This window comes from Hylaeus volcanicus, chromosome 3, assembly GCF_026283585.1.
Source record: "Hylaeus volcanicus isolate JK05 chromosome 3, UHH_iyHylVolc1.0_haploid, whole genome shotgun sequence".
In the NCBI taxonomy this organism is placed as follows: domain Eukaryota; kingdom Metazoa; phylum Arthropoda; class Insecta; order Hymenoptera; family Colletidae; genus Hylaeus; species Hylaeus volcanicus.
Window position 1 is genome coordinate 29,561,716 of NC_071978.1, and position 17,600 is coordinate 29,579,315.

The window sequence follows — 17,600 nt, forward strand, 5'->3', positions numbered from 1 at the left end:
TGAAAGTCTTGTGCCACACGTAACTCGCTATAAAGCAGACGCACGTACCGTTTCGTTTACTGTCCCTTCACATTGATAACCGCATCTACATTTTCATGACGCATGACTAATCAATTTATCGATGTTTATGAGTTATCAGCTACAAACCTATGTTTATAGTACATAAAGCAGGGAATTGAAAATGTAGTTGAATGTAAGGTTTATCCAACCCTTTGTAAACGATTTATTTATGCACCCTGCTGATTCCTTCTACATGTAACTGGGAATTAGGCGCAAGCGCAGCTCGTTTTTACTTCGAACTGTCTCTAAGCCCCACGATAGCACTAACAACTGAGCGTTCAAACTTTAACAATGCCAAAGCCTGAAAGTAAAACAAATACATCCCAGACAACGGACCGCGAGTTTGTGAAACATGTGAATCTTAGCATTCAGTGGAATCGGTGGCTTCTAAAACCGATGGGTATCTGGCCACAATCGCGTTATTCTTCAGGAATAGGAAGATGCTTCAAATGGCAGATGAACATCATTTGTTGCGCTTTGATAAGTTTCCTTTTCATACCATGCGGCCTCTACGTGATGCTGGAAGTGGAGGATCTTTACAATAAACTTAAACTCTTCGGTCCGTTGAGCTTCTGTGTAATGGCGTACTTGAAATACTACTCCATGATCAGTCACGAGAATGATATTCGCGAATGCATCGAGCGCATCGAATGGGATTGGAAGAACATTAAGCATAGCGAAGACAGAAATATCATGATAGCCAGTGCGAATTTCGGGAAACGATTAGTAAAAGTTTGCACGTTTTTCATGTATAGCGGTTTCGTTTTTTATTACATCGCGTTACCTATCAGGGTCGGAAAAATTGCTGCGGAGGACGAAAATCTGACCTTCATTCCGATGGTGTTTCCTTTCTCGGAATACATAGCCGATACCCGGCACAGCCCCGCCAACGAGATCCTTTTTTCGATTCAATTTTTAGGAGGCGCTGTGATTCACGGAATCGCGGCTGCTGGCTGCAGTTTGGCAGCCGTGTTTGCGATCCATGCTTGCGGTCAAATGAAAGTTTTGATGTGCTGGCTGAACCATTTGATAGACGGCCGACCGGATCTGTGCAAAACGGTGGACGGTAGAATTGCAAACATTGTGAACCAACACGTTCGAGTATTGGAGTGTGTAAAACGAATCTTTTGAAGACTTGTACATTAATTAAGTCGAAGCGTATTTAGAACATTAGCTGTTGTTAGATAGCAGAATCGTTACTGAAAATGTAGGAAGTTTGTAGGCTAAAACAACGCTTTAATCGGCTGAGATTATCAGTCCGTAGTATTCTTCGATCGTATTGTTTTCAATTGCAGATTTTTATCACTCACAGAGAAAGCATTGCAACAAATATCTTTTGTGGAATTCACAGGATGCACATTGAATTTGTGCCTCCTTGGTTATTACGTAATCATGGTATGCGGATAGTATCCACAGATATGGATAAAATTTTCTTTGAACAATAAGTGACAACTAAATCTATATTTGCCTTCTAATATTGCAGGAATGGAATTGGGAGGATTTAACTGCTTCCGCAACGTACGCGATCATACTTTTGTCTTTTCTCTTCAATATCTTTATATTTTGTTACATAGGCGAACTTGTCGCAGAACTGGTAAGAATCTTAATGCGGGTAGAAAACACCTTTTGACGATAATTTATACACGGTGTTACCTACTTTTCCGTCAAGATTGGAGGAGCATGATAAACACTTTGTTACGACGAATTGGACCTGTTCTGCATATGTTTAAATATGTGTTAACGATGCTGAACGATGTGGTGCTCTTCTTGCAGAAACCTATATATACTATCTCGCACGATACTTCACACGATAAGTCAAAAGTAACTACTGTGACTAAAACGAATAGTCAGAAAACAAGAAATATCTCGTAAGTACAGGCAAAGTATAATATCGTAACAACGCGTTTATAAACAAACTTCGTATAACATTTGTTCCTCATTTTCACTTATAGATTATGCTCCTACAATCTAGCCGGGAAAGTAGGAAACACCCTGTACAATGATTCTTTCTACCACAGTATACAGAGTGTCCCAGAATTAGTGTAACAACCGGAAATGGGGGTAGATAAGACGATTCTGAATCACAATTTCCTTTGTAAAAATGTCCGATGGTGCTTCGTTTTTGAATTATTAACGAAAATCGCCGACCAATCACAGCGCCCGAGTAGCGCGTGCTCAGCTGGGTACGTGCCGGGCTCTGTGTTTAGAATCGTCTCGGCTATCCCCCATTTCCGGTTCTTACACTAATTTTGGGACACCCTGAATATGTGGATAAAAAGACGTACGATACACTTGCAACATCATTGATGCAACAAATCTTTTGTAACAGTGCAAACAGGTTGGCGAGATGTCCTACATGGTCGAATGGCATCGATTAAAAGGAAATCGAAGACTGAGCTTCGTTTTAATCATTGCGATGTCAAATCTGTCGACGAAACTTACTGCAGGAAACATGGTCGTTTTGTCCCTTAGCACTTTCGGTGATGTAAGTATCCCAACATCATTATCGATTATTCGTTTGAAGAGTAAAGACAACTTTTTACAACGAATAGGTCGTTAAGACGTCCGTCGCTTTCTTGAATATGTTACGAGCCACGACGTGATCGTTTTCCAAATTACCCAAATAATACAATCGATATGTTTGCGGCGAAATCCAATGTACAACTAAAGATCATCACTTGTAGAACTAAGAAATTACCTGTACTTGTATTTATTGAAAATAACATTTTAAGCATGCTACGATCATTATTTGCCCTATTCGCATTTTCTTATCGTTCGCGAATTCACATGCATACTCACACATATTTTTTTGTGCTACGTGTAACACACAATATTGTAGGCGCACGTATAGTTTCATTTACTGTACCTGTTCAGGGGTACCCGACAAATCAACTTGTCGATGATGTTCGAGAGCGATTATCCTCCTGAATACATTTATAATGCATAAAGCAGCAAACCGTGCATGGGGTAAAATGAAGGGATCATCCCTTTATAGAATTTATTATCACAGTAGTGTTCCCTTCCAAGTATAATGGGAATCAAGCGCAGGCGCATCTTTACTTCCCTTCAAACTGTTAGTAAGTTACACGCTTGCAGTAACAACCGAGTGCTCGAACTTTAACGATGCAGAAACCTGGAATTAAAGTACATACGTCTCAGTCATCGGACCACGAGCTTGAGAAATATGTGAATCTCAGTATTCAGTGGAACCGGTGGCTACTAACAACGATGGGCATTTGGCCACATTCGCGTAATATTTCAAAAGCGAATAAATACTTTAACTTGTTCGTAAACACTATATGTTACGGTTTGATCAGTTTTCTTGCTATACCGTACATTGTCTACGGAATGGTAGACGTAAAGGATCTTTACACCAGACTGAGATTGTTCGGTCCGTGTTCATTTTTTCTAATGGGAATATTGAAATATCATTCCTTAATTTCCCACGAGGATGATATACGCGAGTGCGTTGAACGGATCGTGTGGGACTGGAAGAACGTCAAGCATTCCGAAGATAGAGACATCATGATAGCCAACGCGAATTTTGCGAGGCAATTAATGAAAATATGCCTGTTTTCCGTGTACGGCGGATTCATTTTCTATTATATAGCAGTACCTATCAGTGTTGGAAAAGTTGCAGCCGAGGACGAAAATTTAACTTTTATACCGATGTTGTTTCCTTTTTCGAAAGCCATCGTCGACACGCGGTACAGCCCTACCAACGAGATCGTCTTCTCGATTCAATTTTTAGCGGGAATCGTGATTCATGGAATCGCTGCATCCGGGTGCAGTTTGGCTGCTGTTCTTGCCATTCATGCTTGTGGACAGATGAAAGTTTTGATGTCTTGGCTGGACTATTTGATAGACGGCCGACCGGATCTGTGCAAAACGGTGGACGGTAGAATTGCAAACATTGTGAACCAACACGTTCGAGTATTGAAGTATGGAGAATGAAACTTTCGAAAGCCTGTAATTTGTATACAGTTTACCGATTCAATCATTTACAGATTTTTATCGATGACAGAGAAAGTGATGCAACAAATATCGTTAGTGGAATTTATGGGATGCACAGCTAATTTATGTCTTCTTGGATATTATATTATTATGGTACGCGTGTACAACGCAAACGAATAGAACGGCGTTTGTAGGGCGAACGAAAAGTAATCTCTTTTTAAAAAAAGTCCTTCGATTTTTCATTGAAAAACTTTTCCAAGTCCAAGACATTTTGATTACTTTTCGGTACTCCCGATATAAACAAATGCAAATACACGTATTTGTTTCTTGGCATTGTAGGAATGGGATTCGAACGACTTAACCGTTTCTGCAACTTATTTCCTACTCCTCTCGTCTTTTCTGTTCAGTATCTTCATATTTTGTTACATAGGCGAATTAGTCGCAGAACGGGTAAGAATTCCATGTAATTACAGAAGAGAAGATTTTTATTATAGTCTAACGTAATGCCATGGTCTAACTATCGCGACCAGTAAAACAGTAAAAGTATATTTCATATGATTTTAATACAGTGTAAAACAAATGTGTTTTGTTATTAGTGTAAACAGATTGGTGAGGTGTCGTACATGGTTCGATGGTATCGACTAACCGGAAGCAGAAGACTTAGCTTCGTTTTATTGATAGCAATGTCAAATACATCGATAAATCTTACTGCTGGAAATATGGTCATCTTGTCCCTTAGCACATTCGGCGATGTAAGTATCGAAACACCATTATTGGTTAGCTTATTCGACAATTAAAACTGATTGTATATGAAATTCCTATATAAATAGATTGTTAAAACATCCGTCGGATTTTTGAACATGTTACGAGCAGTGACATGATCTTTTCTCGCTATACTCGAACGATGTTGTTAAAATACTTGCTGCGAAAATTAGTGTACCGTAACTTTGAGGAATAACAAATGTACAGTATACTTTTATGATAGTATTAAACGTTCCTAAAAGCACCTACGTATACAAACCAACCGATTATTTTTAAATTCAATTATTTCAAGGTCTGTTGTATACCGAAACTTTACGTATCTTACATGTACCATCTCAAGTTCAATCGTTTATCTGAACTTACCATGACACATAAAAACACCAGCACTTGATAATCCACAATTTCATACACAAACTCTATTCTGTAATGTCTGTACTTGTGGTCTGTGGACGATTGAAAAATCGATCCGTATTTGAGAACGGTGGAATCCTTCTAATGAAGTCGCTATCGTTTTGCACGCTTCTTCGTTCGAAATCCCTTCTGAGAGAAATCATGAATCTCTCTGCAAACTCTGCGAAAAGAAAGTTTCAATTAATGTTAACGCAGTATATAATACGGTGTTAAAGGATATAAAAGATAAAAGTATCTCGTAACAGTGTAGAATGATTGGCGAGAAATCCTATATGATCGAGTGGCATCGATTACCAGGAAACAAAAGACTCGGTATAATATTGATAATTGCGATGTCCGATTCAACAATGAAGCTTACAGCTGGAAATCTCGTTAAATTGACACTTAGTAGTTTCAGTGACGTGAGTATCAAACGTAAAAAATAACTATCGAGGCATGCGATTTTTAAAAAAATACACTTTTTATACGAACAGGTTGTTAACACATCGGTTGCATTCTTAAACATGTTGCGAACGTTGGCTTGATGTATGCAATTAGTAAAGTTTAATTAATTGTTACAAAAGCTCGTGTACCATACCATCTCGAGAAGAATTGTTTAAATCGTTGTATAGATATACTATAAATATTACAGTAATAATAACATTCGCTACAACGTGAAGTTTTTTTTCACGATTCATACTTTTTTACCAACAGTTTCTAAGCTTCCATACAGAAACGTTTTATTAGCAATATTTCGATTACGATATGAACAAATAAATCTTGATAATCCACAAGTTAATACACAAGCTTTGTCGTGTAGTGTCTGTACTTGTGGTCTGTCGAGGATTGAAAGATCGATCCATCTGTGCCCGGGCTACACTTATAATGTATAAAGCGATAAATTGAAAACGTGCTACGACGAAGGGTTGAACCCTTCTAACAAAGTTACTCTCGTTTTACTCGCTTCTTCGTTCGAAATCCCTTCTGAGAGAAATCAAGAATCGACGCGCAAGCGCAACAATGTTTACCTGCGTATCGCGGGTCGGTGGAGCTTTCAGTATCCATGTAGCTTTCGAACCTGAACGATGCAGAACTCCAAAAGAGCCAGTACTAAGTGTCTATCGATGGTCCACGAGTACGAGAAATATGTAAATCTCAGCACTCAGTGGAATCGGTGGCTCTTGAAACCAATGGGTGCCTGGCCACTGTTGCCTAATATCTCGCGAGCAGAGAAATGCTTTAATTGGCAAATAAATGCCGTTTGTTACGGTTTGATAAGTTTCCTTTTCATACCATGCGGTCTCTACGTGATGCTGGAAGTGGAGGATCTCTACAGTAAAATTAAACTCTTCGGCCCGTTGATTTTTTGCGTTATGGCATATTTGAAGTACTATTCGTTAATCTTCCATGGGAACGATATTCGCGAGTGTCTCGATCGAATCGAATGGGACTGGAAAAACGTTAAGCACTTGGAAGACCGCGACATCATGGTAGCAACTGCAAATTTCGGAAGACGGTTAGTGAAAGTTTCCACCTTTTTCATGTACAGCGGTTTCGTTTTCTACTATATCGCTGTACCTATAAGCGTTGGAACGATCGCGGTGGTGGACGAAAATCTGACGTTCATTCCGATGGTGTTTCCGTTCTCGAGACTCCTAGTCGACACTCGGCAGAGTCCAGCCAACGAGATCCTTTTCACGATACAAATGTTAGGAGGTGTCCTGATTCATGGAATCGCGGCTGCTGGCTGCAGTTTAGCGGCAGTTTTTGCAATGCACGCTTGCGGACAAATGAAAGTTTTGATGTGTTTGCTGGACAATTTAATAACGGGCCGTTCAGATATCCCTAAGTCCGTGGATGGAAGGATCGCGAACATCGTGAGTCAACACGTTCGAATACTGAAGTGTGTAAAATGTAGCTTTTGTGTGGAATGAAACGTACGAAAACATTTGTAATATTGAGTTCTCTGCATGAACTTGAGAAAGAAATTCAATGACATGTTCATATTAATCACTGAAAGAAGTGAGGTTGCAAAGGTGCGGTAAATAAATCTCATCTTTCTGAATTCAACACTTTCAATTACAGATTCTTGGCGCTCATAGAGAAAGCAATGTCAGAAATATCCCTCATTGAGGTCTCGGGATGTACGTTGGATATGTGTCTTGTTGGATATTACATTATTGTGGTATGGCGTAAAGTGCGCAATCCGAATGACAATTTTGCTATGCAAATATAAATGTAATTATTCGTTTTTGTAATACCGTAGGAATGGAATTCAAAGGACATGACTGCTACTGTAACGTATACCATAATACTTGCATCTCTTACTTTCAATATCTTCATATTTTGTTATATAGGCGAGCTCGTCGCCGAACAGGTAAGATTATGTAGTCGCAAAATGTATACAAGTGTTGCACTTTAATCCCAATGTCCTTCTGTATGCTGCTTCGCACCTGTTGCTCTGAAAATACATCGAGCAAATGCTATGAACTCTAACGCAGTGTATAATGCGGTATATTAATGGATTTGGAAGAAAAACAAAGTATCTTGTAACAGTGTAAAATGGTTGGCGAACGGTCCTATATGATCGAGTGGCATCGATTACCAGGAAAGAAAAGACTCAGCTTAGTATTGATAATTGCGATGTCCAATGCAACGATAAAACTTACAGCCGGAAATCTCATCAAATTGTCTCTCGACAGTTTCAGTTCCGTGAGTATCAAACATAACACCGTAAGGTACTTGGTGTATAAATAAGGTAAAACCGTTTTTCTTGATCGTCAGGTTATCAAAACATCGGTAGCTTTTCTAAACATGTTACGAACCTTAACTTAAAGTGCACAAACAGGAACAATTGTTCGCATCATCGAATAGATTTACGTGTATTATTCAAATGTTTGATATAATATAATTTAATAAAATTATTTGAATAGACAAGCCTACCATTGTGTCGAGCATCATTTTAGTCCACATGAAAGAATTCATTTTTCACTTAAAATAGGTGTAGGGAATATCATCGCACACTTTCGAATATCAAATACTTGCCACCAGACTTTTTACCAGAACGAATGATTTCTCTTTCACTCGTCGCAGCTACGTCTTTAAAGCAATATTCTCTTAAGCATTGATCGGTCAGCTCGCTCATATGTTCGCGAACTAAGCACCATGTCATGGCTAAGGAAAGAAAAAAATTCGCGCACGCGCCAACTTTTGTTCGAGCAGTTTAATCGCGAATGAACTGATTCATTCCCCAACTGGTCTCCGCGAAGCAATCATGTTGAACTCGTCTCGTGAAAATTCGACGATCAATATTGGTTACAATCAGGACTACGAGTGCAGTATACAGGTGAATCGTTGGTTCCTGAAGCCAATAGGGGCCTGGCCCAGGACAAACGAATCCACTGGTACCGATAGGTTCCTTGTGAAACTGTTGAATCTCGTCTGCCATTCGTTGATCGTCTTTACGTTTGCGCCATGCGCGTTGTTCATCCTGTTCGAAGACACGAACTTGGAAGTGAGAATGAATGCGATCGGTCCGATGAGTCATTGGCTGATGAGCGAGCTGAATTACTGCTGTTTGCTGTTAAGGGCGAATGACATTCGTAGCTGCTTGAAGCACATGGAGAACGATTGGAAGGTGGCGAGGCAACCGGAGCATCGCGAAATGATGCTTGAAAATGCAAAGTTCGGTCGTTTCATCGCGTGCATCGCCGCGCTGTGCATGAACCTCGGCGTCTGCTCGTACACCATAATCACGGGCTTTCGAAAAACGGTGTTTCACGTCGGTAACGAAACTCTTTCGATGTTTCAATTACCATGCCCATTTTACACGAAACTGTTGGACGTCAGATTCAGCCCGGTCAACGAGATTGTCCTCGGCATGCAACTGATGTCCGTCTTCATCGCCAATTCCGTCACGGTTGGTGCATGCGGTTTGGCTGCTGTGTTAGCGACCCATGCCTGTGGTCAGCTAGACGTAGTGATGTCTCGTTTGGATAATATGGTGGATTCGAGAAAGGGACAGACTTCTGATAGCAAGTTGGCTTATATCGTGGAACATCATTTACACGCGTTAAGGTATTATTTCTATTCTATCTTCGATAGTATATGTACGTATTATATTTATATCGATATGTTTATGTGTATTTTAAAAGTAATTTTGCGTTAAATTAGTATGTGTTTATTTATGAAAGTATTAATTTCAGTCTTGTATTGCGTACAGAAAAAGTGATGAATCTTATATGTCTCGTTGAGTTAGTGGGATGCACGTTGAACTTGTGCCTACTTGATTATTATTTTCTTACGGTACGTTCAACAGTTTGTGATACGGGTACAATAGTCTTTCGTCCGGAAAATCTTAGATTTTCGTGATTAGCTAAAGACAAATATGAATTTCGTAAGAATAGAAAATCAAAGTTCGCTTCGAAAGGATATCCTCGGAAGTGCATGTTCCGCAGTATAACAAAGATAATAGTTTCAAATTTTATGATACCTATGTAACAATAAGTATGAAGACAAGATCCTTATTCGAGCATACTTTGTCTTTGTAGGAAAAGTCAAAGGAAACCTTAGCCATATACGCTATTGTATATGTATCGATGACATTTAATATCTTTATATTTTGTTATATCGGCGAGAGGATCACGGACCAGGTAAAGAAATGCTAGTGAGAAATCGAGAATTGTGATTGCCTAAAAACGATAAGAAATTGTTGGAAAGAATTACGTGTCCTTCAATTTTTAATAAACTAACCGTTATCCCTTTCTGACAGTGCACGAAGGTTGGCAAAAGAGCGTACATGACGAATTGGTATTGCTTACCTCACAAGACTGCCGCTGGTTTAATCCTATTAATCTCAAGATCAAGCATGGTGACCAAAATTACTGCCGGCAAATTAGTCAATATATCTCTCGCAACTTTCGGCGACGTGAGTATCAGAACAAGAAGAATTATTCGTAATCCTGGAATCTAAAAGACCCATCTTTACAGGTATTTAAAACATCTTTTACATACTTCAACATGCTTCGCACGGTTGCAATGTAGACTGATACATTGTTGAGAAAAAAAAGAAACATTATTTACGTGTATAAACTCGTATAGGTTCGTAAAAACGAAAAAGAATACATTCTCGTTGCTGTATGTTAAACTACGAGTAACTACGAATAAACTACGAACAGTGCGGGCATTAAAGTCACCCTCCAAAACGGCGGTTTCGTCGTTTACGATGAGATTTTCACTTCGAACTCCACCTTTTTCATGTAAACGATTTAAATCGCGTTTTCTTTCCTTGTCCCCCATCTCCCCCAAAAAATACGCCACAATAAACGAGAAAACGAAGATCGCTCCTTGTTTTCTGACCGCGAACCAACCAGCAGCGATTAAACAGCCGCGACAAAACGCGTTCGCCATATCGCTATCGATCAGCAAATAAAGTTTCGTTCATTTGAGAGATTACTTGTGCGCTTGCGTTCGACTAGACCTGTGTAAACGTAGGTTTCGAACGGTCGTACAGTCGACGACGCGCATCGGGTGCGTCAGGATGTATCGTTTGTCCAACCTTGACGACGTCCTGCGGAACGAGCATTACGAGAACGATATACGGTACGCGTTTCAATTATGCCTGTGGATCCTAAAACCGATCGGCATTTACCCTTTCATCTACAGCCGTGCGAATAGACTCGAGCGAATGGTATCGGTGGTGTTAATATCGATATGCTGCCTTGTCGTGCAATTCGTCATTGTACCGTTCGGTTATTATATTCTTTTCTATGAAAAAGACATGAATACAAGAATCAAATTTCTCGGCCCCCTCGCATTCTGCGTGACATCGTTCTTTAAGTATGGTTACTTGAGTCTGAAGGGTCGAGCCTTCGAGCGGTGCATCGTGCATGTGGAGAGAGACTGGAGGCTCTTGCGAGACCAAGATCATCGTGCCATCATGATCAGGCACGTGACCATGAGTCGGAATCTCATCACTCTATGTGCCGCTTTCATGTACACTGGCGGTCTCTCCTACCACACGATCATGCCGTTATTATCCAAGAACGTGGTCAACGAGAACGTCACGATCAGACCATTGACTTACCCTGGCTACGAAGCATTTTTCGATATCCAGGAGAGTCCCACGTACGAGATCGTGTACTGTATGCATTGCATTTACGTTTTGGTAATCGGTAACATCACGATGGCCGCTTACAGTCTGACCGCCGTCTTCACGAGTCATGCTTGCGGCCAAATAGAGATACAGACATCGCGATTGGAGCACTTGACCAACGAAAAGAGATCCCCGCGAAAGTATGCGAGCTACGAAAACCATATAGCGATAGTCGTGAGAAATCACGTAAAAATATTGAGGTAACATCGTACAACGGAAGTGGTATCGGTCACAGGTTCGTTAGAGTAACGTGTTAGAGTAGGAACCATGAAATTTCAGATTTACGAAAGACGTGGAGAAAGCGATGCAGGAGATATTGTTAATGGAAGTAGTAATGTCCACTTTACTAATATGCTTGCTCGAATATTATTGCATGATGGTAAAAATATATGACTGAGAGAAACGTTCGTCTGATTCAGCCTTAATTTTTAACTTTCAGCCTTGTCTTTTAGGAATGGGAAACCAGCGATTCGATTGCGATACTAACGTACGTTATTCTGTTGACTTCCTTCATCTTCAGCATTGCGATATACTGCTACGTGGGAGAACTTCTTCTTGGACAGGTATCCTCAACGAACGCGTAACCAAATGCCATTCGTTTATTCGTTCACACCCGATCACTCTGTACATACTCATTCGTCGTTGATTTTTGAACGTAGAAGTGAGCACATTTAACCATTGGCATAATAGACACGAGTCTTGTATCAGGGTGACAAAATTGCAACGGCTTCCTACAAAATCGACTGGTATAATCTATCTGGAAGGACAGCACGTGGTATCGTTTTGGTGCTCGCTGTATCCAAATATCCACCTAAGCTAACGGCTGGCAAGATATTTGACCTGTCGTTGAACACGTTTGGAGTTGTAAGTGATTCTCGTATCCTGTACTCGTTGCGATAGGAAACTTTATTAATCTAAACTTTAATCGTTTTCAGGTACTAAAATCGTCGTTGGTCTATTTGAATATGCTGCGAACGATTACCGATTCTAATTGAAATTATCGAATAAAATTTTATGTTTCAATGCTGCATGACTTATCCACCATTCGATAAACCAACTAACAAAAATAATCGTCGTTTAACTACTGATTTTAGACTATACCGATCATTTATAAAAATATGTAAAAAACACTAATGTACCGTTCAGTAGGTATATCAAACTCGTTTTGGTTGTACCGGTACATTTTGAACCATTGACAGATTAAACATAATTACGAATGAGAAAGAAAATAAATTTTTTAATCTTGCTTACCGTCGTATCTCAAATATGTTTGACATGCATGTCGTACGGTATTTGGTAATATTAAACTTACAAAAAGTATAATAAAATGTACAATGTATGTATAGAATGTTACAGTACAGTTGACGCCGTGCGTTAAGCTTAAACCTTTTGCAGATTCTCTGTTATCCTGATTCGTGGAGCATAATTATCGCTGGATACCTTCAAGAGCTAACGCTGAATTTCACAATGATAGATATTATCTGTTAACCAGTGCGATCCGAAACTGATTTATAGTAAATAAAACATTTTCCCTGCATATTTTACACTTTGTTCCTGGAAATCAACATCGATATGCTTTTATATGCAAAGGTGGCACCTACCATGCTAGTAGGTACACACAAATTTATTTCTGCGTACTATTCGTACACGAGTGACAATATCTCTTTGCATTTATTCTGAAGTTGATCTACCCTCCTGGTTCGATCGAATCCATAGACTGACAATTACTCTGCATTTATTCTAAAGTTGGTCTACCCTCCTGATTCAATGGAGCCCATGTATAGTCATCGCGCAAAAAAGAATCGCTCATCCCTGTGTCGCCCCCAACTCGTGTGTATTTTGCGATGCATATGTAATCGCGTCCACAGGCTTGCGTTATAACTACAATGCACTGCAAGTTTATGCCGTGTCGATCAGTCGACGACGTGCCTCGGGATTGTCAACATGCGTGATAGATCGCGCGATGCAGCTGTCGAACCCGTGGAAAATCCTAATTACGAGAAAGATATAAATTATACTATAGAAATGTGTCGGTGGTTTTTGAAGCCCATTGGCGTTTGGCCATTCGTTTACAGTCGTATCAGCAAACTGGAAAAAGTCGTTTTAACCATATTATTTGTAACGTGGTTCACAAATTTGTTGTTTGCGCTCTTACCTCCTAGTCGGTATATCCTTTTCGAAGAGAAAACTCTCTATGTAAGACTAAAATTGCTCGGTCCAACGAGCTTCAGTCTATCGTCCACGATCAAATACTGTTACCTAATTCTGAAGGGAAGGACTTTCGAGAATTGCATCGTCCACATCGAGAAAGATTGGAAAATGGTCCAGAATCCAATTCACCGTGCCATCATGTTGAGGAATGCTTCTATCAGTAGAAGTCTCAGCACATTGTGCGCCGTTTTTATGTACTCCGCGGGATTGGCGTTTTACACTGTGATGCCGTTCTTGTCCAAAGGACGGGTGAAAGGGAACCAAACTGTCAGGCCGTTGATTTATCCTGGTTACGATGCATTCTTCGACACTCAGTCTAGTCCGAACTACGAAATCATATATGCCATTCAGTGTATTTGCGGCATCATGAGGTACAGCATTACGGTAGGCGCGTTCAGCTTGGCCGTGATTTTTGTAACGCATATCTGCGGCCAAATCCAGATACAAATCGCGCGATTGGAAGAGTTTGCTCAGAGAAAGGAAAAAATAGATCCTTCTTATAAATCGCTGGACATCGTTATTCGAGATCACGCAGTAATCTTAGGGTAAGCGTGATTTTCCTCTTACGTATGCAAGTAAAATGTTCGAGTGTTAGAAAAGTGGGATATGTTTATGTTTCAGATTTTCTAAGGACGTCGAGGAAGCTTTGCGCGAAATATGTTTAACTCAGATCGTGGAGTCGACACTAGTTATGTGTTTGCTTGAGTACTACTTGTTGAAGGTAAACAATAATATTAGACATTTCGAATTCTTCTTAGTTGTACGAAGTTTTTTTTTCGATGTCATTGTATTTACAGGAGTGGGAGAATAGTGACGCTGTTGCGATATCAACCTATGTCATTTATCTAATTTCGTTCACCTTCAACATATTGATATTTTGCTACATAGGAGAAATTCTCTCTGACCAGGTATTTACAAACGTGTTTCTTTTTTTAAAAATATACGTACTTATAGAAAATATTTCAGAAATCAATTCACAGAGTCAGCTGATGTCCACTGACTTTAGCGTTTAATTATTAACTTCCTTCTTATTTTGGCATGTAATCTGATCGTGTCTGTACAATGTAATTATTATTCGTCAGTGTAGTCAAATGGGGCCAGCTTCTTACGAAATCGACTGGTACAACTTGCCCCCTAAAAAAGCATGTAACCTGATTCTCGTGAATATCGTAGCTCTCTATCCATCGAAACTAACGGCTGGAAAAATAATTGAGTTATCGCTGTATACCTTCGGCACTGTATGTACTATCCCTTTAAGTAATTCCACTAATTCTGACAAAACGGATCAAACTCTTTAAGACTATTTTCCAGGTGTTGCAAACATCGATAGTTTATTTGAATTTACTTCGGACTGTTGCCGATTGGTAACGTATATTTCATATATATTTTTATCCTGATGCAATTGCAATCCGATTAATAATTTTACAGATGCTTTATTGTCTTCGTGCGAGGCACATAAGTAGTACCGAATCCCTACAAGACTTGGATTATTTACTCAAATTCATACGATGCTGAATCTTGTTACGACAGGTAATATTTCTTAACCAATATCATCAGAAATTAGTGAAGTTTATATTAAAAAAGAATCTTTTTCTTGTATGTTTCGTACTCTGTCTATTATGTATAGTTGTATTTTATTTCTAGAAACGAATGTCAATATACTGGACGAGGCATCTGACGATCCCAGCTTGTAAACTATGTGTTACAAGAAAGATTGTTAAATATACTTGCCGATTCATCCTCTGATAGAAATATACGACGTAAATTGCCCCCCTTCCCCACATATCAATTCTTATCTTTCAGTGCTTCCTAGAAGAACTGCATTTCACTTCGTTTAGGTTGTGTATACTAAATAACATATAATCCGTAGACAATTAAACTATTTACACAAAGTCAGTTCTTCGTATGAACTGTGAAGTACGTGTAGTACTATCGAGGCAGTTCAATCTAATCCTACTCGTACACAACGAAACAATCAAACGGATGAATGGAAATCTCATTGCATCGATTCCGAGGTTTGGGTTATATCCACCCTCGACATTCGATCAGAGCTATAACTACACGCTACACACACAAAAATTACACGTATCACTCGAACCTGTGATGCCCCCAACTCGTGTGCATTCCGCGGTGAATATGTAATCCCATCCACACGCTTGCGTTCTAACTATAAAGCACAACTTCATGTCGTGCCATTCAGTCGAGGGCGCGTATCGAAGTTGTCAACATGCGCGATCGATCGCGCGATGCAGTCGTCGAACGCGTAAATAATCCTAATTATGAAAATGATATAAATTATACCGTAGAAAAATGTCGATGGATTTTGAAGATGACTGGGATTTGGCCACTGGTATACGCTCGTACCAGCAAGCTGGAAAAAGTTGTTTCGACCGTATTACTCTTAACGTGGGTATCCTATTTGGTCTTCTATCTCATTCCTCCTGTTCGCTACATCCTTCTCGAAGAGAAGAACCCGTACATGATAGCAAAGCTGCTCGGACCTGTTGGCTTTTGCATGTCGTCCACGTTTAAATACAGTTATCTCATTCTGAAGAGGACAATTTTCGGACGTTGCATCGTCCACATTGAGAAAAATTGGAAGATGGTCCAGAATCCAACTCATCGCGCCATTATGTTGAGAAACGCTTCCACCAGCAGAAATCTCAGCATGTTGTGCGCAATGTTCCTTTATGCTGCTGGATTAGCGTATCACACAATAGTGCCGGTTTTCTCCAAAAAGCCCTCGAAAGGAAATCACACTGTCAGACCGTTAATTATGCCTGGTTACGATGCATTCTTCGACACTCAGTCTAGTCCAAACTACGAGATCATATATGGCATTCAGTGTATTGCCGGCTTTGTAAGGTACAGCATTACGATAGTTGCGTTCAGTTTGGCTGTGATTTTTGTAATGCATATCTGCGGTCAAATCCAGATACAAATCGCACGTTTGGAAGAGTTTTCTCAGAGGAAGGGTAAAGTGGACCCTTGTCATAAACCACTAGGCATCGTTATTCGAGATCACGCAGAGATCTTACGGTAAGTGTCTCTTTCTTCTTACGTATGCTGTTAGATTGTTCGAGTGTTAGAAAAGCGGGAGATGTTTACGTTTCAGATTTTCTAAGGACGTTGAAAAAGCTTTGCGCGAAATATGTTTAATTCAGATCGTGGAGTCGACGTTAATTATGTGTTTGCTTGAATACTACTTATTGAAGGTAAACAATATATTAGACATTTCGAATTCTTCTTAGTTGTACGAAGTTTCTTTTCGATGTCATCGTATTTACAGGAGTGGGAGAATAGTGACGCTGTTACGATATCAACATACTCCATTTATCTAGTTTCCTTCACTTTCAATACGTATATATTTTGCTACATAGGAGAAATTCTTTCCGACCAGGTATTTACAGGTATACCGGGATTATTTTATGCTATTTACTCGATCTACTCATCCTTAGCGTCTCTACAACGATGGTCTCTGTATACTTTTTGCTTCGAAATATCTTTAAACGTTTTTTATATATACATATATTAATCTTACATCAGTGTAGCCAAGTTGGTCCAGCCTGTTACAGAATCAACTGGTACAGTTTACCGCCAAAGGAAGCTTGTAATCTTATTCTCGTGAACGCGATATCACTCTACCCACCAAAACTTACAGGCGGAAAAATAATCGTATTATCCCTGAATACCTTTGGCAATGTAAGTACTTCCGTCCGAAGTAATTTCATTCGTCTTGAAGACGATGATTGAGACCTTTGGACTGTTTTTCAGATATTGCGGTCTTCGATAGTTTATTTGAATTTACTTCGTAGAATCGATTGGTAAAAAATGTTTGATTATTGTTATATCGATTGCAATTGTCACTGTGCGATAAGCTTGAACCTTTTGCAGATTCTCAGTTATCCTGATTCGTGGGACGTAATTATTGCTGGATACCTGCAAGAGCTAACGCTGAATTTCACAATGATAAGTAATATCTGTCAGCCAGTGTGATCAGAAACTGATGAAATTTATAATAAATGAAACATTTACCTTGCATATTTTATACTTTGTTTTTGGAAATGTG

At 39.6% G+C, this 17,600-nt stretch overlaps 5 protein-coding genes, 1 long non-coding RNA gene and 1 pseudogene across 14 annotated transcripts; 6 read left to right on the plus strand and 1 right to left on the minus strand.

The window, feature by feature from the left end:
* The first annotated feature begins 343 nt into the window (after positions 1–343).
* LOC128873461 (uncharacterized) lies at positions 344–5,119 on the plus strand (annotated as a pseudogene).
* LOC128873462 (uncharacterized) lies at positions 2,671–6,023 on the minus strand. The gene is made up of 3 exons (XR_008456423.1): positions 5,996–6,023; positions 5,140–5,347; positions 2,671–3,193 (listed from the first exon to the last, which is right to left on the minus strand). It is a non-coding gene; the product is annotated as an uncharacterized LOC128873462 (long non-coding RNA).
* LOC128873460 (odorant receptor 83a-like) lies at positions 6,013–8,208 on the plus strand. 3 transcript variants are annotated; one of them, XM_054117056.1, is made up of 6 exons: positions 6,013–6,682; positions 6,752–7,069; positions 7,252–7,351; positions 7,433–7,543; positions 7,723–7,878; positions 7,951–8,208. In XM_054117056.1, the coding sequence occupies exons 1-6, from the start codon at positions 6,252–6,254 to the stop codon at positions 7,999–8,001; spliced, it is 1,167 nt and encodes a 388-aa protein (XP_053973031.1). In that variant the 5' UTR covers positions 6,013–6,251; the 3' UTR covers positions 8,002–8,208. The 3 variants fall into 3 exon arrangements, with proteins under 3 accessions (XP_053973031.1, XP_053973030.1, XP_053973032.1); XM_054117055.1 differs by having other exon boundaries at positions 6,013–7,069; XM_054117057.1 differs by lacking the exon at positions 6,752–7,069.
* A 232-nt stretch (positions 8,209–8,440) lies between these two features.
* On the plus strand, positions 8,441–10,528 carry LOC128873633 (odorant receptor 82a-like). The gene is made up of 5 exons (XM_054117332.1): positions 8,441–9,243; positions 9,372–9,471; positions 9,717–9,818; positions 9,938–10,093; positions 10,156–10,528. The coding sequence occupies exons 1-5, from the start codon at positions 8,441–8,443 to the stop codon at positions 10,207–10,209; spliced, it is 1,215 nt and encodes a 404-aa protein (XP_053973307.1). The 3' UTR covers positions 10,210–10,528.
* A 9-nt stretch (positions 10,529–10,537) lies between these two features.
* LOC128873216 (odorant receptor 4-like) lies at positions 10,538–12,845 on the plus strand. Of its 6 annotated transcripts, none has more exons than XR_008456352.1 (6): positions 10,538–11,520; positions 11,600–11,699; positions 11,773–11,883; positions 12,029–12,184; positions 12,256–12,465; positions 12,716–12,845. XR_008456352.1 is itself a non-coding variant. In XM_054116608.1 (6 exons), the coding sequence occupies exons 1-6, from the start codon at positions 10,706–10,708 to the stop codon at positions 12,313–12,315; spliced, it is 1,170 nt and encodes a 389-aa protein (XP_053972583.1). In that variant the 5' UTR covers positions 10,538–10,705; the 3' UTR covers positions 12,316–12,822. The 6 variants fall into 6 exon arrangements, 4 of the variants coding, with proteins under 4 accessions (XP_053972583.1, XP_053972582.1, XP_053972581.1 ...); XR_008456353.1 differs by having other exon boundaries at positions 12,256–12,469; positions 12,716–12,825; XM_054116608.1 differs by having other exon boundaries at positions 10,538–11,292; positions 11,365–11,520; positions 12,256–12,822.
* A 410-nt stretch (positions 12,846–13,255) lies between these two features.
* On the plus strand, positions 13,256–15,404 carry LOC128874477 (odorant receptor 4-like). Of its 2 annotated transcripts, XM_054119314.1 has the most exons (7): positions 13,256–14,076; positions 14,153–14,252; positions 14,329–14,439; positions 14,614–14,769; positions 14,843–14,895; positions 14,960–15,061; positions 15,176–15,404. In XM_054119314.1, coding segments are annotated over exons 1-6 (1,233 nt in total). In that variant the 5' UTR covers positions 13,256–13,264; the 3' UTR covers positions 14,961–15,061; positions 15,176–15,404. The 2 variants fall into 2 exon arrangements, with proteins under 2 accessions (XP_053975289.1, XP_053975288.1); XM_054119313.1 differs by lacking the exons at positions 14,960–15,061; positions 15,176–15,404 and having other exon boundaries at positions 14,843–14,899.
* Positions 15,405–16,011: 607 nt separating this feature from the next.
* Positions 16,012–17,193, plus strand: LOC128874479 (uncharacterized). The gene is made up of 4 exons (XM_054119317.1): positions 16,012–16,570; positions 16,647–16,746; positions 16,821–16,941; positions 17,078–17,193. The coding sequence occupies exons 1-4, from the start codon at positions 16,047–16,049 to the stop codon at positions 17,080–17,082; spliced, it is 750 nt and encodes a 249-aa protein (XP_053975292.1). The 5' UTR covers positions 16,012–16,046; the 3' UTR covers positions 17,083–17,193.
* The last annotated feature ends 407 nt before the right edge of the window (positions 17,194–17,600 follow it).